The sequence below is a fragment of the Perca flavescens genome, chromosome 18 (assembly GCF_004354835.1).
Source record: "Perca flavescens isolate YP-PL-M2 chromosome 18, PFLA_1.0, whole genome shotgun sequence".
Taxonomy (NCBI): Eukaryota; Metazoa; Chordata; class Actinopteri; order Perciformes; family Percidae; genus Perca; species Perca flavescens.
In genome coordinates this window covers 25,066,940-25,089,554 of record NC_041348.1, presented here as the reverse complement: position 1 = coordinate 25,089,554, position 22,615 = coordinate 25,066,940, and the positions used below count along the sequence as shown (strand labels likewise).

Genomic DNA, 22,615 nt, shown 5'->3' with positions numbered 1-22,615 from the left:
TTCAAATCACCATGTAAGGACTTTAATTTTAACAGAAAGACCGGAAGTACTACTGTGAGAGCACTACAGTATTGAAATGAGGACTAAAGGGATGGTGGTGCTACATCCCTTGTGACAAGTTTAAAAAAAAAAAAAAAAAAAAAACTCCCTTGGATTTCAACTTTCTACTACAAAACTGTCGACTACAAAACGGACTGAAAGACATTTCTGTTAAAGGCTTATTTATTTGTTTATTTCAAAACAGTCTTAAATGACATCCATACAAAAGTACTGTCAAAATACTCTGCTTGGAATGATCTACGAAAACCTTGATCCATTGATGAATCCATCCAGAAATGCGTGTATGCAACATTATAGGACAGAAAATGTTAGAAGCATACTTTCGAACACAGTATGTGGGGCACCACATATGCTCAAATGAAAACAAACAGATCTTCATCCACATCTTGCCCTGTGCACTAACAACCCTTTCAAACTGGGACCTGTCTGTTGACAAAAATGGCCTCTCCGTCAGTCCCACAGACAAGACATTGTCCAAGTACATCCAAGCTGTTGACAGACAGCGTCTGGCTGGGCAGCATGTGAGTCGTTTCCAGGCGGCCTTTACTGGAGTCTCCGCTGAGCCAGGTGCTGATGAGAGACTGGTTCCCTCCAGCCGGTGCCATCGCACTGCGAGAAAGCATGCTGTTGTTCTTGCCACCTGGAAAACAATGATGAAACCATGTCATTTACTATTTTAGAAGTTAATTTGGATTTGTATGACTATTATGATGTTGGTATATAGTTTCCTTAGCATGTTGATATGCCAGATTTTTAGCTCCTGGCTATCTGTATCACACTAGCTGACTTAGTGTTTCTGTGGTCACTCCTGACAACCAACAGATAAAAGCTGCGGTTGTATGACTAATACATTTAAAATATATCTATCTATCCTGTGATTAAGATTCCAATTTCTATTACATGATTGTGCGGTTATACACAGTATATTTGTCAACTCTTGATGCAGCCGTTTGCAGATAAAATCTGATAACTGCTTTAGGAGGCCAGAGGTCACTGCTGACAGCCCAAAATGGAAGTAGTAAAAAGTACTTCAGCAAATGTACTTAGTAACATTCTACCACTTAAGTTTTTTAAATTATGTCTACCCTTGTGTTGACTTCGGGTTAAATTGACCAGTTTTAAATTTTTGTTTTATATCATAAAATATGGGACGCAGAAATAAGCGCTGAAAACGTGTAGAAGAAAAATTTAACAATTTAAAACGTTGGAAAAAGCAAAAACAAACTGTGAAAAAAAGGCATCAAAAACCCGTCAAGGTTGACGGGAAGACAACACAAGGGTTAAACAGACAAAAACACATTTTTTTCCATAAACTCTAACATCTAAACCTGTTCACATTATTACACTTTCACAGCAGCATCATGTTAGTACTTTAACTTTGAAAGAAAGACCAGAAATGATTCTAAAGGGGCTCCAGGTACCCAGATGCAACCGGTTTTTGCACCTTTTACCATAAGCCTTCACTTCAAACTCCTGTGAGGTGTTTGTTATCCGCCCGCTGACTAAACTGAATAGCAGACCGAATAATATGACTTGCCTTGTAAGAAAGAGGGCATGTCTGAATGTGTGGAAGTCTCCCAGTGCAGCAGTGAACCATCCTCTGAGCATGTGAACAGATGATCTGGGTTGGTTGGGTGGAAGTGGACTTCCCACACTGTACAGAAAAAACAAAGAAAAATATATATATAAAACAATGACAAAAAGTAATTGCAAAAGAAAAATATAATATACAACCACGTCAGAATTAATTTGTATGTATAAACGCGGTAAATTAATTAATCTGCCCACAATGTAATCTTACTTTCAGCAGAGTGGGCCTCCATAAGTGAGAAGGGTGTGCTGCCTTGTCTCACATCCCAGACACAGAGCATGCCGTCCTGCCCTCCTGTGGCAACAATGTGCTGTTGGTTTGGATGTCTGTCCACACAGTGCAGAGGGAGTCTATCCCCTGACCTGAAAGGAAAACAACGTATTATAACCGCTCATAAAAACATCATCCAAATACAAAATGCACAAAGGAAAGAGCGGAACAGAAAATTAAAGGTTTAGAAAAGTCATTTTTGTTTTGAGATCTTACAAGGAGAGAATCTGGGATGGTGAGTTGCCCTGTTGTCTTAAGTCCCACAGTTTGAGTTGGCCGATAGAGTTCACTGTCAAAATCTCTGTTGTCCTCAGGTAAGTCACAGCATGAATCGTGCTGCTGTCCGCATTCTCTAACAAAAGGTTAAACATGAAAAAACAAACATGTTAGTCATTATACTCAACTCCCATAACCTGAAGAGGCCATCATATGCTAAAAATTGTAAATCTGTGTGCATTTCTTTTTTATGATTTGGGATGACATGCAGCAAAGGGCCGCAGGTTGGACTCGAACCCAGGCCGCTGCAGAGGACTCAGCCTACATGGGGAGCATGCTCTTACTGGGTGAGCTAAGGGCCGCCCCTATCTGTGTTCATTTTAACGAGACGTGCTGCTACAGTAGCTTAATCTTAATCTCACCTATGACTCGAATCACTCCCTCCTGGTCGGCTCTGAAGACGATAATCTTGCCATCTTCACCAACTGTAACAATCTCAGGACTGCTGCACACAACACCAGTACAGGGAGCGTTGTCACATGGGTAACGATGCACTCTTGGCCAGCGCTGAGAAACTGACATTGTCTGCAGTCAAGAGAGAGAGGACATATATTTACAAAACCACAAGTATGTTATGCTTGCACTTTGTCCAACATGCCCTTCCTTAAATTGCAACATATTTGTGTAGACAACTCCTAGTCTATTGATGTGACTTTAGTCATGTTAAATCAGGGTTAAAAATAAAGTAATTAATTACATACCTTGAGGACATCTCTGTAATTATTATATGCATTTCACAATAGGCAGATGGCCTCAGAAATACAAGACAAATGTCAAGCTAGGTAAGTCTACGCACTCGTTATTCCTAGCTAAAATCAGGGTTAAGGTCAAATGTTTCTCTAATCAGAGTTAAAGTTAAGGTTCTTGTTCTGACTTATAAAGCTTTGCATGGTCAGGCACCTGTTTATATATCGGACCTGCTCCATCCGTACACTACTAACAGGTCCCTCATGTCTTCTAACCACTTGCTTAAAAACTAAAAGGTGAACGTTCCTTTGAAGCGGTGGCTCCAAACCTGTGGAATGCCCTTCCTATTGTCTTACGTTCTGCAGTCTCTGTTGAAGCTTTTAAAAAGCAGCTGAAGACGCATTTGTTTAAATTCGCTTTTGACTCAAGTTTGTAACTTTGGGTTTTAATCTTTTAAATGATTTTCATAGGTCTTTCAATTTTTTTTTCCTTGCTTATTTTCTGTTGGATCTTACTGCATGTTTACAAATCAATCATGTGAAGAACTTTGTGACTTTGTCTGTAAAAGGTGCTATATCAAATAAACTTATTATTATATAATCTTGTCTTGCACAATAGTGACTTTACAGATGCACCATCCCCAAATACGAATCTGTGTACGCTTTGATTTAGCTTGCTTTCTTATATGTTATAAATCTTTCAGTTTGTAAAATAATGTCAGCAAGGCCATGAAGTGTGCCATGTGAAGCACAGAGGGAAAACACGAGAGTGATACCAAGTTCTGCTGTGAATGGCTGTAATCTGTCCCTATGCTTTAGACTTTTTATGGAAGTCCACCTAAATAGAGTGTATATGGATAAGCTCACTGTATGTGAAATGTGTGTACCTGAAAGACATAATTGTGCCAGTGTGTACCTGACTGTTTTGGTGGTGGCGGAAGATGGTGACTGCTCCAGTTGACGATGTTGTGACAATTCTGTCTTGGTCCAAAAACTGTAAAAACAGACAGAGGTGAAAAAAAAAACCAGACATTATAAGTTAGACGTTTTTTCTCCCAGGAACAAACATTTGGTATATGCTGTCTTAAATCAATAAAAATGTTACATTGATGAGTGTGATTATCTATCACTCTTGATTTTAAGATGCTGTTGTCTTGGTACAACAATGCAATAAATTGTGCGTTCATGTTCTCTGCAACAAATACAACAGCGACAAATCCCTTTATAAAGACCTCTTCATTTTGTCTGCAAAATAAATTTCTAATTGATCTAGGGATCAGGAGAAAAAGAGTTGCACCAGTTCATTGATCCTAAATTACATGTTGGCAAGTGCCCATCTCAGGTCAACTTTAATATTCTTTACTTTAGTGCCATTTATAGGCTGGTACATTAGCTTGGATTCCCACGAGTGTCTTACTTGAAGGTCCAGAACATCTCCATCATGCTTGTGTTCACATAAAAGCTGTGGGTCTCCTTCAAATCCCTCGTCCATGCCAGAACTTCCATGATTCCCAATGGACCAAAAGGAAATCTTGTTATCCTAGAATAGACACACACTGATGAAATACTCATTGTAATGTGAAGCAAAGACGACAAACAAGCAGAATACGATCCAATTGACAGTTGTCTTGTCATAATAACCAAATGTCTTCAGTCACTAATCAGCCACTTGTCTCACTCAATGTCAGGATTTTGGCAGACATAGGCAGCATTTATGCCTTAATAGTAAATAACGTGGTTAGGTTAGTTAAACATGACGGCTCATATACTATTTGTCCATGCGCTGGTTACATGTCGAAAGGACACCTTACCATTTATAACATGTCTTAAGTCGTGTTTTGACAGTTACAATATGTGTAAGCCCGTCAATAAAGCAAAATCCCGTAGAATGTATAGACTATTCTATGAAGTTTGGCGATCTTATTATTATTACAAAAAACATTAACCGACAATTTGCCAACCTCGTTATCCCACGAGCCAGTCGCAAAGATATCTGGTTGCTGCAAAGACGAATGCGATACAGGGCGCCATCTGGTTTTACTGATTTTCTGGGACACGTACTTAGCATTTACACTCTCCATTGAAACAGTTTCACATACGTAAAGTTAAAAAAAAACAAAAACAACGATTGCTGGTGTTAGCTTAGCATTCATGGGCAAAACCAGCGTACGCGCCTGCTACTTTGTACGTAACTACGGTGGCCCAACAAGGTCACACTATCAAATCTGGCCACTTTTCGCACATTTACTATTAACAAGTGTTGCACTCCACCTACCGGCCACCATCTATGTTACTGCGGCAGTTCTGATTATGCACTGAGTGAGCGATCTGGCCGTTTTCCTCTGCAATTAACCTTAGCTGATGCTTATATTATAAGAAATATTAAAAAAAAAATGGCACTGTTCAGTATCAGGGTGTGTGTTAGAGAGACCGCCCCGCAGTAAAATCACTTTGGATGTCTAGTGACGTATCCGCCGCACCGCCGCCTGCTCTGGAGGTTGTCAGCTTTCTCGGCAAAACATTTGGCGCAGGCGCGGCACTGACAGCTGCTGTCTACTTACTCCGCAAAGTGTGTTTAATAATGGCCTGGAAATCTGGAGGAGCCAGCCACGCAGAGCTTGTTAACAACCTCCGCAGTAAGTCCTTATGTTTTGTACGGCAGGCAGCACCGACGCCTTTGCAGACAGGTCGCCCGAAAACGGATTAGTTTGGAACCTGGTGTTTTAACACAGGAGGCTCGGTAGCTAGCTGGTTGCTAAGCTATGTGATATGTTGTTGTTGACCTAGCGTTACCTCTCTCCACCCCTTTCCCAAACCACGTTTACGCTGTGGAGCAGATGCATGCCTCCCGTCGCTGCAAAAAAATAAATTAACAACCAAGACACACATTACCTATAGTCACATATTATTTCAGTTTCAGTTTTGTGTTAGTTGGTTAGATTAGCCTGCTGGCTCTATGTGCGTCATTTGGGGACATTGTAGCTAGCTAGCGATAGCTAAGTGCCCTGCCCACATTCATTGACGGCTATCTATCTCTGTGCCATTCACTTTACTTTTACATGAGATGAATGACACTGCCAGCTGGAAATGTGATGCTAGTTTCTACAGCGCCTTTGTTAGTGAGTAATTGAAAATGGCAGCATGCTGTTTGAGCGGCAGTTAGTTGTTGCTCTGACGAAAAAGCAGCAGTGGCTCCGTGTACCACCTTGCTAGACGGCTGCTGTCTAGGTGCTAAGACCACTGTGATCAATGTCATCAGTGCCACAATGGCTTATTCTGCATTCAGATGACAGTGCCTTGTGTGATTTAAGAGGGACATTCAGTGGTTGACAGCCACTATATCAACATACAAGCTCTGATCTGACATGAGATCTTGCATATAATGATATTCAACGTGATGATAGCTGCAGACTTGAGTGTGCATGTCCACTTTCAATATAAAGTATCTACCAGAGCTATTTATATTCTGTGCAGTCCAGCATTGCAACAGAAAGTTCAGCTGGAAGCATTTTGCTAAAGGCTGTATGGTCTGAGGGCAGTGGTCAGACATTCTACACTTCTTTTTAATGAAAGCATAATTTGCATATTCTTCTTTCTTTATCTTTCTTGGCAGATATTATTTTATGGCTCTGTTTATTAAATTGACCATATGTTGCAATAGTCTTTCACCAAAAGGCTTTTTACTCAAATTCATTAGCATACCATTTTGATGTCCGCCAACTATGCAAATTGACTTTTTCTAGCATTTGTATAAGACACTTATTTCAAGTTAAAACCTTTAATTGGCTACTGTATAGGGGCTGTTTGCTCTTTAAGTGGTCATTACTTTGGTTTTCTGCTCCTCCTGATTGAACACTTCACTGGACACTGACCCATTTAGACACACAAATGGCTGAAAATGGCATAAACTGAATTTAAGCAGGTCACACTCGGGATGCATGCTAATTCATGCCTTTTTTTAAATAGTTAGTGTCCTCCTGACCAGTGACTAGGACTGGCCTGTACAGGCAGTAATACAAGGCAGTGACTGCCTCATGATTTCTTTAATTTCAGCAACTAGTTTTGTGTTGGAGTAAAATTAAATTTGTCTCCAAAATGTACACGAAGTGGGTTTATAGCCTAGAAACAACATAGTTTGTTTGCTTCTCCTGAGGGCTTGCACCAAGAATTTTGAAGAATTCTGACAAAGATTATGAATATGAAGAAAACCGCTTGAAATCTGCCAGTATGGGTTATTTTAATTTCCAAAATCAGTAGTAGGTGTCCATCTGGCAGCTTGTATGTTTTTTTTTTTTGTACGTATCCTAAAGCGACACATAGCTCTGGCGGTGAGCAGAGACGGTAATGAGAGCAGCGCCGGCTGTCGTTGGCTTCTCCTGCCTTTGGCACCAGCTGCTACAGGAACCTGTTATGAGGGATTATTCTCAAGACAATATTTGGGAAGTTTTTTTAGTTTCTTCCACCACACCTCTATAAACTTTAACACTTTGCTGCTGTAAGCTTCCTGCCTGAGTGCTGCTGACTTCATTTTGTCCTACATTTTCTCTGATAGTCTCAGTTTTTCATACATATATGTTCAATATGTTTATAATTCCTTTTTGTCCCAGTATTCTCCACTGTTCTCCCTGCATATACATACAGTATATATATCATGTATATAGTTTTATTCTCTTCATTTTTCTCTCTAATACGTGCCATTACCATAGGGAGGATGACATGGACAAAAGCTTCTATCACAATATATGTAATTGTATGTCAAGATATAATACATTTTCTAGAAAATCAGTTGAGAATTTATTAAAACGCCAGACAAGAATATTTGTTTTTGGTTAATTCAATGAAATATCATCACAGTGACACAAAATAATCTACAAATTCAATTTAGCCATAAAAAAGTCCTGCTCATTGATTTGAAAATTTGCCCACAATGGTCTAATACGTAAGAGTTAAAGGAATAGATAGCAATTCTGATGGTTCATAACTTCTCACGGTACATGTCATATTTCACATCCAAAAGGTACCAGTAATTCTAGTAATTGGCTGTGTAATGCCTAATATCCCTGAATTCTGTCTGTCCTTGCCTGTATGTTATTTTTCTTTTATGTATTCCTATTTGCATCTGCTGCAATATTATGTAATATATTCCCGCCTGGTGTTTGTACCTGTTTATGTTTCCATAATAGGGATTGACACAGACTCTTTTGCATCCCCAGAAAATGGCATTATTAAGTCCGACAAGGTCTATGAAGTCATGCTGGCCACAGACCGAGCCCATTTCTCTAGGTGTAATCCGTACATGGACTCGCCACAGTCAATAGGTACGTCCGCTCGTGTCATTATTCATGCATCGCAGCACAGTCTGGAATCCAAATACAGTCTGATATCCGATGGAGGAACTAACACAATCTCTCTTTTAACCAAAAGGCTATCAAGCAACCATCAGTGCCCCACACATGGTATGACTTTAAAAGACTCTCAGACATTTCTGCATCTTGTGAATACCAACTGTGAACAGTTTTTTGTTGTTGTAAAGCTTGCTCCCATGCAGTCATTCAGTAGATAACGAAGAGAAGCAGCCAGAGAAATACAAATTACCTCCACCTTTTTATTCCAAATCAAACCTTATCATCAATCTTTAATGGATTACAATTGCAGGTAAACCTTTCTGGCAGAAGTGTCAAAAAACTGGAAAATTATTAAAAAAATAAATAAAACTGATAATTTTGTAATGTTAACAGACACAGAAAGAGACAAGTAGTGATGTTGGCCAGTTAGCTGTACTGCGTGGGATTTACCTCATCACAGGCAGTGTAAGATGCAATATGTATGCTGACTGTTGGGTTGACATGCAGTTTCCTTGTTGATGTCCCCTCCCTCCACCCAGCACGCCTACGCCCTGGAGCTTCTACACGACCAGCTGTATGAGGGAGCCAAAGCTCTGGACGTCGGCTCCGGCAGTGGGATCCTCTCGGTTTGCTTCGCACGAATGGTGAGCCACACATGACGGGTAAACACATACGATTTCTCTTTGGTGGCATTCTGATTTGATTTAAACTGAAAGATGAATTGGCTTGTCAACCAATTAGCATGTTAAATGGTGTGATATTGCTATTATGAACCGAGCGCCAAACGCTCCCTCTTGTGCTTTGCAGGTTGGTGCTAAAGGGAAAGTTATAGGAATTGATCACATCAAAGAGCTCGTAGACGAGTCTGTAACCAATGTGAAGAAAGACGACCCCAGTTTGATAACATCGGGCAGAGTCAAGCTACTAGGTAAGATGTCTTTGATGAAAGGTAGTCTGTATCCACGACGTTCCACTTCCGGGATTGCTCCGTTGCCGCCGGAAATTCCGCCGGATGCACCTCTTTTCGGCCGGATGTCCTTTACCTTCCGCTTTCTTTGTGTTTGGAATTCTAAACTCCGGGGGATTTCTGAGGATTATGGTTAACTGTTCCTCTGGAGGGTAAATCCAGACAGCTAGCTAGACTATCTGTCCAATCTGAGTTTTCTGTCTTTAGCGCGACTAAAACAACCTTTTGAATGTACACATGTTCCACCAAAACAAGTTCCTTCCCGAGGCTATTTTGCAGCGGCACCGTGGCTCCGTCCGGCGCTTAGTGCTGCCCAAGACGATTGTGATTGGTTTAAAAGAAATGTCAATAAGCCAGAGCACGTTTTTTCTCCCATCCCGGGAATGCTGTGTGGACTAGCCACACCCTCCTCCGCAGCGCTGTGGAGGAAGGTCTGGCAATGCGAGACTAGATGAAAGGTAACAGCCATTTATGTTTTTGTCTTTTTCTGGGAATTATCTGCATAGCAGAATTTTCAGCTGACCCTTTCAAAACAAGGTAACACTCCTTAGTGCTTGCCATCTTCTCTTTAGCGGGGACACAAACATAACATCAGCAGACAGGGTTGTGCAGTGTTAAATAAATAATTGAGTGCCTACTTTCACCTGCTCTGCTAGAGGGTGGTAGTGCAGACACAACTAGGCTATAAATAAAAGTAGGCAGTCAACAGACAAGCAGCCTTTGCTCTGTTATATTTAAAAAAGAATTGCAGCTACAGTTTTGACAGATTGTAAGTGTTGGTGGGCAAACATATCTGTTTACTTCAGGTTCAGTTTTTTTTCCTTGTGATCTTGTGTCTCAGTTTAGTCAGGCAACAGAAAAATAAATTCCAGTTTTGTCCACCGTTCTAGATATTGTGTATAAGTACCAAACATTTGCTGGATGCTGCTAAATATTCTGTATTCACTTTGACGTGTAATTTGGCCTGAAAGTAATTACACAAAGAAGTGTGCAAACAAAACTACTACTATAAACTATGAAAAGGCAATACCTCCCAGCAAAAGGGTAGAGAAGAAAACACAACACAACATCAACGTTTTGAGCTGAGCTGAAAACTAAAGCTTTTTGCGCCTAGACTTCAAACAAGACAAACTATTTGATGTCAAGAAGATTTTGGCTGATATCAGAATAAACTATTTTTAAGATATCACTTGTATATTTTTAGAAATCTCCACAAGTGTTGATGCACTTTGTGAAAGAAACTAGATGTCATACTCGAAATATTGTCACGTTACTGATACAGCACCAACGTATTGAGCGCAAATACTTTTTGTTCCATATGACTCCGCTTTATATCTTTGGGCTCTGGCAACATGTGACGGGAACTTGTCTGTATTTGTGACATTTCTTAGACTAAATAATTAACTAGCTGATTCAAAACATGATCAATAGATTAACCAGAGAGATACAGCATGAAAGAGGAGTTGCCAGAACTGCAGTGCTTTAATGAGTAACTGCAATTGATGTAAATAAAGAGTAGACAGAAATAATAGTGTGTGTGTGTGTGTGTGTGTGTGTGTGTGTGTGTGTGTGTGTGTGTGTGTGTGTGTGTGTGTGTGTGTGTGTGTGTGTGTGTGTGTGTGTGTGTGTGTGTGTGTGTGTGTGTGTGTGTGTGTGTGTGTGTGTGTGTGTGTGTGTGTGTGTGTTTCAGTGGGAGACGGGCGACTGGGCCACACTGAGGAAGCACCTTATGATGCCATCCATGTTGGCGCAGCAGCACCCAATGTCCCCCAAGCTGTAAGTCAATCTGAATAATTTCCGAGCTGATGATGGAGGTCACATTAATCCCAATTCACCAACGTAAAAAATAAATAAAAAATAGTAATACATTTGTGTTTCAGGATTGTTACCAGGAATCCTGGAATGTCTTTCTAATGGTGTTTTTTTTCCATTACATGGTACCTGCTCGACTCGCCTCGACTCTACTCGCCTTTTTTGGTTTTCCATTATGAAAGTAAGTCCCTGGTACCTGCTTACAGGTACTTTTTTTTAGTACCACCTCCGTCCAGGTTCCAAGCGAGCTGAGGCGATACCAAAAGGTGACGTGAAAACCTGCAGACTACTGATTGGTGGTAGAGAATCGTCACTAATCGGTGTCCTGAACAAACCCGCCATTTTTAAATAGTTTAGCCAGCTGTGTTTTTTTTGTTTTTTTTGCTGCCTCCAGCTTCTTTTGAAACAAAATGTGTCTTCTGGCTGTGGCGACAGCCACATGGCGAGAGTCAAAAACAACACACCTTTGACATTCTGTGTGTGTGTCGCGTTAGGTCACGGCAGTTTCCTGCGGCGTCGCTATGGCGACCAGCCACGCTCGCCTCAGGCATGAGGCGGTACTAAATCTGCAACGGAAAATGGAGGACGGGGCACCGCGTTCGAGTCGAGCAGGTACCATGTAATGGGGAAAAACTGCATAAAAGCATATTGGTCCGGGTCCCCTTGTATCAGTGCTATTGACTCCCATCCATCCACCTTCTCTCTCTCTCTCTCTCTCTCTCTCTCTCTCTCTCTCTCTCTCTCTCTCTCTCTCTCTCTCTCTCTCTCTCTCTCTCTCCCAGCTTCTGGACCAGTTGAAGCCTGGCGGCCGGCTGATTCTGCCCGTTGGCCCGGCGGGAGGAAACCAGATGCTGGAGCAGTATGATAAGTTGGAGGACGGCAGCACCAAAATGAAGCCCTTGATGGGGGTGATTTATGTGCCTTTAACAGACAAAGACAAGCAGTGGTCCAGGTGGAAGTGACTTCTTTCTCCCCCTCCTCCCTCTCTCTCCTTCTCACAGTGGCAAAGGTGAAATGGTGTGGCTTGGAGCAGGCAATGGATCACAAGGGGCTGCATTTTTGCTGCTGGTTGACATTTTTTGCTTCTTCCATACCATACCAACTAGCTGCACGTTTCCTTCATCGTTTTTTGTTTTTTTAAACTCCCTTGTTCCTAATTGGTTCGATTAAAAACCTGCCTGACTGATGCAATTTGAAGTCCTAGTCACAAACACAAAATATGCTTGGTTTTCCAGAGCATGAGTTCTTTTTGAATTTGGATGCCAATAACACTTTAAAAACAATCTCCCTGACTATTCTGTTTGATCTTCTACTCTGTGAGATGTAGACAAAACTGTTTAGCATTTTTACTGTGATCTTAACATTGTCCATGTGACGGTAACTCTTTGTGTTTGCATGACAGGAGGATGGTTGGCTTTCTTGCATGTCATCTCTTCTTTTAATGCCTTTTCTGACATTTGACTTCTCTCTGTCACAGGGATGAACTTTGAAGAGGAGAAGACAGCCCATAATCCACCTTTTGAGTTTGAACCTGGAAAAAACTTGGGATGGGGGTCAAACAGCCCATAAGCATAATAAAACATGCTCTTTTTGTTTAAGTCTAACAATGGGCTAGTGTATCACATTGGTGACAGCCAAAAAGGGCTGGGGAGAAAGACTGCTTGATGCTCAGCACAGAAATAGTGAAAAAAGGCTCTTTTTTTTTTTTTTTTTTTTTTTTTTTTTTTTTTTTTTTTTCAGGCCTGCATCTTTTTGGTTATGTATTCTTTTTAACTGCTGGATTTTAGGTTTGTTTGATTATTATTATTTTTTTTGTGGTTTTCATTTGATTTGCAATCAGCCATTTTTGCAGTATTACATTTCAGCAGCATCAAAGCTGACTGTAGGAGGAATGCCGGACAACAACGAGGAAAGCCTGACACTTCTAGATAACTCACCTAGCTACAGCGTGTGTGTGTGGATCATCTAACTGTAGACTTCTCTGCTAAAATATGAGCTTTTTGCCAGCATTATTAGGACACACACACACACACACAGGCAACACAATGGCTGATGTAACCCACACGTCCTGTTTGATGCACAGCACTCTTAGGTCATTCTACACATAGAATAAGCAACACATTGGATCATACTGAACATACTGCAAAGAGAGCTGAGCACTAATAACACCGACACATGCACGTGCAGGGCTGTGCTTTCCACCTGGTGATCTGTTGCTTTCCGCCGCTGGTGTTCCATTAACAATTTGCGCAGGCTCTTCTGGTGACTGATACCAAATGGGGTTGTCACTGATTTGCCAAAATAAACTCCCAACAATATAAAGCAAATGAATGTCTGTTTTCTTGAAATCAAAAAGCACATTTTATTTTGGGTGACGGATGATATTTGGCTTTCACAATTTCTGGACTGGCACATGAAAAATAAAAAGATGCTTTATGTTTTTTTTTTTTTGTCTTTTGTTGTTGAATCTCTTGTGTGCAGGCCGCAACCTAGTGTTAAATATATGTTTCATCATGAAGTCTTGCAGGCAGAGCTGGAACAAGTATTTTAGAATTACGGAGGTCAGGAGTCCAGATTCTTTAAGCGCAACCCCACCCCTAAGAAATATGTGACTAGCCACCAAAAAAAGTTGTTAAAATGTGCTGATTTTAAATGATTTTTACATCTAATTTTGTAAACTATTTTCCCTATATGGTGGTCTAAATGCACACTTTTCACATAATCTGGTGGAAAAATATTTTCCTTTTTTGTCTAAAAATAGTCAAATTTAAAATGAAAATATGTTGGATCAGTTTTGAATGAAAGCCGCAGATAATTTGGGTGTAATTGTGTAGTGTAAACCTTTCAGTCTTTAAAATTAACAAATAACTTATAAAACAACTAAAGGCCTTAAGTAAAGATGTGGTAAAAGGTTACGTGTTGCATTTTTGTTCATTACTTTATCAACAGATCTCACCAGTGTTTTTGATATATAATGAACTTTAATTTCTCACATTAAAGACAGCACTTTGAGGGAATACATGTGTGCAAATATAGTAGATACGCCACATAGGTTTGCTCAATAAAGAAATATATGCAACAACATTTAGACAGCAAAAGAATTTAACAGTTAGAATTTGCTATGGCTTTATGTGATTCTGAGAAACTAAGAATAATTTGTTGCTGATTGCTAATCAGCTTTGACAGGCACTCCAATGTGTTACATTTCTGCTCTTCAGGCAAGTTAACTTAAATCAAATGTACAGCACAAACATGCCACATTAGTGCCACCCAGTGGCAGAAACACCATATTTTTGTGCAGCACTAATTAGGAAAAATACATCACAAGTGGAAATAAAAATGTTTGGCATCAAAGTAACCTGTGTTTTAGAAATAGATTTCATTTTAATAAGGGAAAAAAAAAAAAGAGTCTGGTACTGTATGTATCCCAGAAGTCACTGGGGGGGAATGTTAACAGCTGTATGTCAGTATCGAACTAGCAATGCCGACTCTTTAATCGTGGTTTCATTCCGATTTTCTTAAACCACATAAATATGAATTCACAAGCATCTGAATATGTGTCAATGGCTTTGAAGGCGGCATCTATCAGCAGCAGATTTACCAGTCAGAGGGGTTCAGTGTGGTGATGTTCAGAAACGTTCATGAGAGAAGAGATTTGGGATATTTCCACCCTGAAGTTAGGACAAATTAGAGACACTGGGCTGCAAGAAACAAGAGTGCCAATTCAAAAAGTCCTGGCTCAAGCTCTGGTTACAACACCCATGTTTCTGCTGCCTGTGGCTGATTGGCTACAGGTACATGCCGTTGATGAGGTAATCTGACTCCTCCGTGGTGAGGGGTCGAGCTTTCTTCAGCTTGTGTCGAACAAGTCTGAGACGACAGCCAATCATAAGCAGCAGCAGTGCAGTGATGATTAGGCCGAGAGCCAGAGGAAGAATTGCACCTTCAGGATGAAATAGAGGCCATATGGAAACATTTGGAAGACATACAAAAGAACAAGAGGTACACATAAACCAAAACGGTAACGTTAGGTCTTACCTGACTCTGGTCCTGGATGTCCTCCTATTACAGGAAATGGTTTGGAGACAGGGACGTTGCTCTCTGATTGGCTCTGGGAGACTCTAGGGCCAACTTCAAGAAAAGTTCAAATACAATTTAGATTGGAAAACAGATATGGCAGTAGTTAGTTTTATTAAAATACACTGTGGCTTTACCTATCTCAGTCTGTTTGGTTATTGGAGGAGCCACAGTTGCTGGTTTGAAAGCTGGCCCTAAAAGATGTTTATAATAAAGATGTTTTATGTTGTTGCAATTATAAAATTAGATTAAAAAGAAGAAATAGGCAAGAAGCAGATTCTGACCTTTTTGTATGCATTCACTGACACAGTCAGATTCCTGGAGGAAGTTGTTATGGTTGCCCTGGCAACCGCCATACAGGAAGTGTTTGCATTCTCCTTCGTTTTGGTCATAGTACCAGCGCGGGAAGGTGCCTTTACAGGGTCCGACAACTGGAGCTGCAGCACATGGATCTACAGCAACAGAGAGAAGGAGTCAGACACAATCAACCTTCTGTGTGACACACATTAGGAGTGCCTCATGGAGTACAGAAGACGTGGGCGAAGTTAAAGTATTGCATTTATCATCATTAGCATCATTACTTTGTCAAAACAATTGCACCAGTGTTTTTTTGATGTACAATAAACTTTATTATCTCACATGAAAGATTTTGAAGGAATACATCTGCGCAGATATTGTATAGTATACACTGACTCCACATAAGTTTAAGACAGACACAGTTAGCGAATAGCTGGTGAACACAGTTTAGCAGCTACAGAGTCAGATATTTGAGTTGGTGGAGTTCAAACCTGAGCTATAAGAGAGTGAATATTAGATTTACATTTGCCAGGTGGCCAGACACACAACTCCAAATTAAAGCTAATATTGCTCTAGGTCTGCTGGATGTGTAAATAGGCGACTGCTTACTGACACCATGCCTTACTGTTCACCATAGGTCATTGTTGTGTTAACAGCTTGTCTCCTCCAAGTGGCCAAAATATTGATGAATGAGATAAGACTTTATTGAAAAGGGAAAAGGGACAGGGAAAGCTAAGTTGCAGCCCGAGGAGAGTCAATGCATTCCCATAAACAACAATATTCACAACCAACTGAGAGTTAAAATTTTAGTATTTTTTTTAAACCCATTATACTTGATCTCTTTCTTCTAAGCAATGGGGTATGGTCTTAGTTAGCCAAGCATTTAGACATGGGACTGAGCATTCGTGATATGAAGAAAAGACTCCTGAGAGCGTAATACCTGCAGTAAAATACCAATAGGGTCCCTTTTGGTCCGTCTCAGTCTGATTCAGGGATCAGATGGCAGAGGGGACAGAGGGGCTTTGTTCCAGCACTCACAGGGGATGCAGGCAAAGAACTGCTTTCCCAGGGAATGCTGAGTGGCCCTGTGGCTTCGCCAGCATTTTCAGCTCAGTGCTATGAGTCAATGGCTGCCTACAGGGCCTCCATCTGCTTCTATGTCCAGACACACACTACAAACACTCTCTGCCTCGCCACAAAGGGATACTGCACTAATGGCACAGTGATGGAGGATCATATTGTGATGCAAACATTTGACCAAATACAGATAAAGTAAAAGCAAGGCTTGTGGACTCCCATCCAACCATTTATTTGAAACTACCACTCTATGTTGTATCACCACATTGCTTTGTGCAGATACTAGATAGACTGTAAGTGAGAATAAAGCTCTTCAAACACAAACACAACCTTACATTGACTGGCCGAAGCCTCCTGTTGAGTGGGACTTTGTGGAGGAGCGGCATGGCTCCTGTCCTGAGGTGTTATGATGTTCTCTATGGTCTTTCTGGGCCCAGTCTGGGGCATGGAGCCATCCTCTGCCTCATCTGTCTGGGCTACAGGCCGATGATCGGCAGAGTGGGTCACTGACTTCCTGTTGCTCTCAACTAAAGAAATTACAGAAAAACAAATGAACGGTGGGAAGATCCATATGCTTTTGATGAAGTTTTCCTTAATTCTTGCATTCCATTAACTGAACCTGATATTACAAGATGTTAAGAGATTATAAAATGTCTTCACAATTTAAACAAACAAAACATACATTTCTGAAGAACAAGGGTTTCTTACAGATTGGGCAGAAGTCTTCATCAGAGCGGTCAGGACAGTGTTGCTTCCCATCACAAGCGTAGGTGATGTCAATACAGCAGCCGTCATCACACTTGAACTGGTACTTTGAACAGAGGCCTGTACACACTGTGGGCACAGAAAGTTACAGCTACACACATGGCTATACTGTAACACAGGGGTGTCAAACTCATTTTCACTAAGGGCCACACTGGAAAAATAGAATCACACCGAGGGCCAGACATGTATAGAGTTCATTGACGTGCTTTTGTTACTGCATGTCACTTTTTAAAACATTTTGGTAGCTTTTTTCTTCATTTTTGTTGGGGACTTTTTTGTGGCTTTCTCAGATATTTATCACCTTTTTATAAATTTGTTTCTTTTTCGGACATTTTGTTTTTGGTGTTGCGAACAACTAGGCGGGCCAAAATTTATTGTGAACCCAAATTGATATACGGGCCGGATCTAAATCTGCAGCGGGACGGATTTGTGCTGTAACAGTATTGGACTGTAACCACAAAGCCCCATCTTTAAAAAAACTGAAAATGGTGAAAGTACTGTACATGTTCTTTAATGTTGTTACAACATTAGTGCTGCCATTTTATATGATTGAGATAAACAACTCAAGAAACTTTCAGTTCGTAAGGGTCGATTAATGTGAAAGAAAAGCCAGCAATATATCGCACCTCATAAGAATTAACAATAAATTTGAAAGGAGCTTGAAAAGGAATAAAAACACAACATAGACCTATGTTTTGGTGAACACGTCACCTTCTGCTTGGTGCTTTGGGGCCAGCACAGTGACAGAGACGTTGTCAGAGCTTTTCTGGCCCGATGTGTCAGTGACAGTCATTTGGAAGGAGTAGACTCCCTCCTGCAGACCGCTGAGCTTCAGCAGCCCTGGATGAGACGCCTTCAACAGATGCAAAAAGATCAGATATTAATGAATCACATATGCACAGATTGAGATTTTTCTCAGACCTTTCTAAGTTCTCCAAAGTTGGTCTCCTCTTAAAAATGACAGCAGAAGTTAGTGCTACAGGCAACAAAATCAGATTTCAGCATCATTATTTTTCTTTTAAATGTACTGGCTTTGGAAAAATGTTTTTTAAATTGACAAAAAAAGATTCACTGTTGCTGTGGATTAACTATTCAGTAAAGTCAGAAAATGGTGAAAATTGACCACAGATGAACAGTGTAAAGAGTATTTATATAAAAAGTAGGATGCTTTGTAGCGTAGCGTTTCACATGTTGCCTCTAAGCTGTTAACAGAGAGCAGGCTCCAACATTTCTGCTGTCCTTGGGGCAGGTTTGGGCATAATAAACTCTTATCTCTGTTGGTACAGCAGGTATTATGGAGCTCTGGCCGCAAGCTGCCCTGCTGACTTAACTATAACAAACAAGCAATTTGACACTGGTGTCTGTGAGGGTGATTAGTGACTATTCATACCGCAAATTAAAATGTTAGCATCAACTGACCCCTGTGAGAAGAAGGAACAATAGAGATATTCCTGTATATATTCTTAACTCACTCTGTGTGATCTCCTGTGCTTGTTTTCAGGCTTTCATTCTCACGTTGAGCACCCAAACTAAACTGCATTCAATCATTTTACCGCTAGTTGCCTTGGCTATGAGCATTCACTGACCTTCATATTGATGGCTGTGTCCCCCTTGACGAGAGTCCATTCATAGTGGTTTATGCCATGGTCGTCCACACTGTCCCGTCCATCCAGGACAGCCCAATCTGTGGGCAGCTGGATCACCACATCCTGTCCAGCATCACTGCGAGGAGGCTCATCCACATCTGCAAAATCAAAAACAGGAAAAAAACGTGAAAATATGGAGGGTGTGTACTACATGCCTACTTAATTTCAATTTTACTCTTTCATGTCCTGTGTTGTTAATCGTTTGGTCTATAATTGCTGCAAAATAGGGGGAAATGCCAGAGACAATTTCTTAAAAGCTAACGGCGACTTCAGATATATTGGTTTGTATGACAAACAATCCAAAACTAGAATAGATTTGCTTTGTTGGTAAATGGTTGAGATAAAAAACACCTGCTGCTGGTCTCAGTGGCCTGGTCTAATTTTGCACAGCTAGAACCTGAAAGGTAAATCATTAACTCAACCTGCCTGCTTAATACAGATAAGTTAGTATACAGTGTTGAGTAAAATAAAGTTGTAACAGTGCTGATATTAATAACCATGTATGTTTTATGTTTTAAGTAATAAATTGTATGCTGTAACCAGGTTATGAAAATAGGAATGAAACTATTTGACTGAAAAGAATAGGTCCAGACTGATCTGATTATCACAATCACCAAATAGGTGGTGATTGTGATAATCAGATCAGTATTATCTTACTTACTAGAGATATTAAACTGAGACTACAGTCACGTTTTCTTAAACCCACTCAAGTTTTAGGTACCAACCTTTGCCCAAACCTTAAGGAAAAGGGAGCATAAATTACCGTCGGGGGGGTTCATTTCTGTTCTATAAAATATAATATATAATTAATATAGTGCATAAGCCTTTCCAATATGGCCTTACACAATAGATACATGCTAAATATACAGCTTTTATTTATGAACTGCTGGGTAAAATGTTACCTATTGATTATTTATCAGTTGTCCATAACAAATGTAATAACTATCCAGCATAATGAGTGAACAATAGAAATTGGTAACTACAAGTGTAACCAAGGGCCCTGCAGGAATTGTAATGTCAACACATTGCATGAACAACATAATCTAAATCAAGATAAATCCTATAGAGCAATCCTTTAAAAATGTAGGTTGCTGTTAGCCTGTAAGCCTGTGATTTAAGCCAGCATCTCCCACCTTGTGTATCCACCTCATCCGGATGTCCTTCCCCGGGCCTCCCGGCTGAACCGCTGGATGTTACAGGGAGGTGTCCCTGCGTTGTGTTGGGAGTCCGGCTGTATGTAGTGAAGCCCTGTTGCGGTGCAAAGGAGCATACATTTTTATTCCTGTAGGTGCAGTTGAACAGGTAGCAGCTGAGACTGTCCCCGGGTTGCCTCAGGTCCTGCTGGACCACCGCCACGGTGCAGTGAGGCTGGGAGCAGCAGGCGTGCAGACAGTCCTTCAAGGTGTACACCCTGTCCGGGGCTAGGAGGAAGGTGGCCCCTTGCTCGATGGAGGCCTTGGCTCGGATGATGCGCTCCCCGACGGCGTTAAAGTCGCCCACACAGGAGTCAATCACTTCGCCTGTCCTGTACGTCTGGTCCTGCTGGAGCTGCTTGCGGAATTCCTCCAACAGCTCCTCCACCCCTGATATTTTGGATTTTAGATCCGATATTGGCAAAGACCGAGTGTAGATACGTTGGACAGCGCTCAACAGGACAACACAAGCGAGCAGCAGCAGCCGGGGATGCTGAAGAAGAGCCATGTTGTTCACGCAGTTAAACGGCGTCTCCCTCTTCTGCCTCCGGCTGGTCTCCGACGCATCCACACCGCAAAGACGGCTCCTACATGAAATATATCTCTATAATAATTACATAAAACACGGTATTTTTTAACAATATCCGTCTCTAGCTAGCTAAATCCATAGACTGTATATTATTAATTAATATTAACAGTCTATGGCTAAATCATGAGCGAAGGAGATTACGGGTCGTCCTCTGACGATGCTAGAAATCTGTCGTTGTCATGGTGAGGAGGAAGACGGCCGCGAGCGCGAGACCAGAACGTTTTATTTTATTTATTTTTTTATTAAAAAAATCAACATACAAAGATACAAGTAGGAATAGCATTAGCACATTGATCAAAAATAAATTATGCAAAAAATATACGATGAGCTGAGCATAAAGGCGAGACCAGAACGTTTGGCTGCTCAACAGAAACCACTGACGTCACAATGATGGATAGATAGGGCAAGTGGAAAGCTAACACACCTGTAACGTTAGCTCTATTTACCTCCCTGTCTCGACTTTCTAGGCCTACTGGTGTTTGCTTTTTATAAACAGGCACACTATATATTCGTTTGAACAGCAGCAACACACATGGGAGACAGTTTTATTTCTTTAGCTATAGTTTTTGTTGTAGCCCTAAGCTAATTGTATGTTGTTTTTTTAATTATTGTCCTGTAATGTTTTGAGGCAGCTTCTTTGTGTGTCTGTGCGTGTGTTGAGTCAATACTGTTGACTGCCTGCATCTGTATCTTCATTCATTTTACTCTGTAAAGCACATTGAATGGCCTCTATGAGATTATATTATGTAAAAACTACAATATTTCTTATGAAATGTGAAATAAAAAGCAAGTTTCAGAAAAACAAATGGAATTACTGCTGCTCTGAAATGGTTTATTATGCTACTTTATTTGCTAATCAGTTTATTCTGTTTCACTTTTTGACATGACCATATCATACCACAACACCTTTATAGGTATCATTTTCTAGCCTACTGTAACTGGGCAGAGCCAAGTTTTGCATTTACTAAAGGTAACGTCATTTTTCACTTTTGAAAAGTAAAAATCATAATTTATGGCTGGAAAATGGAAATCTAACTTAAAATGCCTATGGAGAACAGTATAAGCATTTGAAAATTAATTGTCAACATTGTTTTAAAAACAAGTAGCACTGTGACTTTTCTCTCTATGAGTAGAGGAAGCATTTCATGAAACCATCACACCAAACTATTTTTTCAAAAAAAAATCTACTTTACTATATCCAATCACATTTGTAACAGAATATCCAAACACATTTTTTTCACAGTTCAAGATGAAACATTTTATTTTAACAATATGACACAAAAATATTGAATCATTTTAGATATGAAACAAAACGGACACACTGCTCATGATTATGTTCCCCATTTCTGAAACGGTTTCTCCATTTCTGAAACGTTTAAATAAAAAAAGGTCAAGGCTCTTCCATAAGAATTTGCTTGCATTTCAGATTTTTCATGACAACATCAGATTGAATGATCATATCTTCACACATAGATATCATACAAAATATTGATGTCTACACAAGCAGGATAAGCACAATTATGTCAGTGTACAACATTAAAAACAGAGCAAATGATTTCATGTAATATTAATTATACCAACTGAATATTGTATCCTATAATTTGTGACACTAGAAAATACAATACTATACAATAAATGTTTCACATGTGTTGATTATAGACACGGTCAATCCACATGGAGATTAAACTATGTTTATCTTTGTATTTGTAAAGTACATAAATGTTATTCTGTAACACAATATTTACACTTTTCTGAAAAATAAAAATGTAGATTTGTATTATAAAAGGAAATGTGAAAAAAACAAACAATTTAAATAAGTCTCAGTATGGATACAAAATAAAATAAAAACAGGGCATGCAATGACATCCTTTAGATTACCATTACAATTAAATTAAAAACATTTAAATAAAGTAGTGATAAGATGCTAGGATAAAAATATTAGTTCAGATGATTTTGAATGTAGA

At 40.2% G+C, this 22,615-nt stretch overlaps 3 protein-coding genes across 5 annotated transcripts; 1 reads left to right on the top strand and 2 right to left on the bottom strand.

Annotated features, from left to right (window-relative positions):
• Window positions 1-204: 204 nt before the first annotated feature.
• Window positions 205-5,240, bottom strand: nup43 (nucleoporin 43). 2 transcript variants are annotated; one of them, XM_028605429.1, is made up of 8 exons: window positions 5,159-5,240; window positions 4,301-4,423; window positions 3,800-3,877; window positions 2,560-2,722; window positions 2,138-2,273; window positions 1,862-2,013; window positions 1,598-1,714; window positions 205-700 (listed from the first exon to the last, which is right to left on the bottom strand). In XM_028605429.1, exons 2-8 carry the CDS (start codon window positions 4,373-4,375, stop codon window positions 471-473), a joined length of 951 nt encoding a protein of 316 aa, XP_028461230.1. In that variant the 5' UTR covers window positions 4,376-4,423; window positions 5,159-5,240; the 3' UTR covers window positions 205-470. The 2 variants fall into 2 exon arrangements, with proteins under 2 accessions (XP_028461230.1, XP_028461229.1); XM_028605428.1 differs by lacking the exon at window positions 5,159-5,240 and adding an exon at window positions 4,845-5,111.
• Window positions 5,241-5,353: 113 nt separating this feature from the next.
• On the top strand, window positions 5,354-13,448 carry pcmt (protein-L-isoaspartate (D-aspartate) O-methyltransferase). Of its 2 annotated transcripts, none has more exons than XM_028605431.1 (8): window positions 5,354-5,519; window positions 8,097-8,201; window positions 8,308-8,339; window positions 8,768-8,872; window positions 9,036-9,156; window positions 10,886-10,971; window positions 11,790-11,959; window positions 12,485-13,448. In XM_028605431.1, the coding sequence occupies exons 1-8, from the start codon at window positions 5,465-5,467 to the stop codon at window positions 12,495-12,497; spliced, it is 687 nt and encodes a 228-aa protein (XP_028461232.1). In that variant the 5' UTR covers window positions 5,354-5,464; the 3' UTR covers window positions 12,498-13,448. The 2 variants fall into 2 exon arrangements, with proteins under 2 accessions (XP_028461232.1, XP_028461233.1); XM_028605432.1 differs by having other exon boundaries at window positions 5,358-5,519; window positions 11,790-12,016.
• Window positions 13,449-13,978: 530 nt separating this feature from the next.
• On the bottom strand, window positions 13,979-20,816 carry lrp11 (low density lipoprotein receptor-related protein 11). The gene is made up of 9 exons (XM_028605707.1): window positions 20,003-20,816; window positions 18,810-18,967; window positions 17,935-18,076; window positions 17,167-17,292; window positions 16,794-16,985; window positions 15,369-15,536; window positions 15,222-15,278; window positions 15,046-15,138; window positions 13,979-14,950 (listed from the first exon to the last, which is right to left on the bottom strand). The coding sequence occupies exons 1-9, from the start codon at window positions 20,568-20,570 to the stop codon at window positions 14,796-14,798; spliced, it is 1,659 nt and encodes a 552-aa protein (XP_028461508.1). The 5' UTR covers window positions 20,571-20,816; the 3' UTR covers window positions 13,979-14,795.
• Window positions 20,817-22,615: the final 1,799 nt, after the last annotated feature.

What these genes read in the sequence shown, in the direction of transcription:
- nup43 (XM_028605428.1), bottom strand. Translation starts at nt 4,964, where the DNA reads ATGGAGAGTGTAAATGCTAAGTACGTGTCCCAGAAAATCAGTAAAACC. An exon ending in GAGATGTTCTGGACCTTCAA is followed by an intron (nt 3,878 to 4,300) that starts GTAAGACACTCG and finishes CTGTTTTTACAG; the next exon opens with TTTTTGGACCAAGACAGAAT. An exon ending in CCATCCCAGATTCTCTCCTT is followed by an intron (nt 2,014 to 2,137) that starts GTAAGATCTCAA and finishes TTTTCCTTTCAG; the next exon opens with GTCAGGGGATAGACTCCCTC.
- pcmt (XM_028605431.1), top strand. Translation starts at nt 5,465, where the DNA reads ATGGCCTGGAAATCTGGAGGAGCCAGCCACGCAGAGCTTGTTAACAAC. An exon ending in CGGTTTGCTTCGCACGAATG is followed by an intron (nt 8,873 to 9,035) that starts GTGAGCCACACA and finishes TGTGCTTTGCAG; the next exon opens with GTTGGTGCTAAAGGGAAAGT. An exon ending in CACCCAATGTCCCCCAAGCT is followed by an intron (nt 10,972 to 11,789) that starts GTAAGTCAATCT and finishes TCTCTCTCCCAG; the next exon opens with CTTCTGGACCAGTTGAAGCC.
- lrp11 (XM_028605707.1), bottom strand. Translation starts at nt 20,570, where the DNA reads ATGGCTCTTCTTCAGCATCCCCGGCTGCTGCTGCTCGCTTGTGTTGTC. An exon ending in GGAGGCTTCGGCCAGTCAAT is followed by an intron (nt 15,537 to 16,793) that starts GTAAGGTTGTGT and finishes CTGTTGCTGTAG; the next exon opens with ATCCATGTGCTGCAGCTCCA. An exon ending in ACATCCAGGACCAGAGTCAG is followed by an intron (nt 14,951 to 15,045) that starts GTAAGACCTAAC and finishes TTCATCCTGAAG; the next exon opens with GTGCAATTCTTCCTCTGGCT.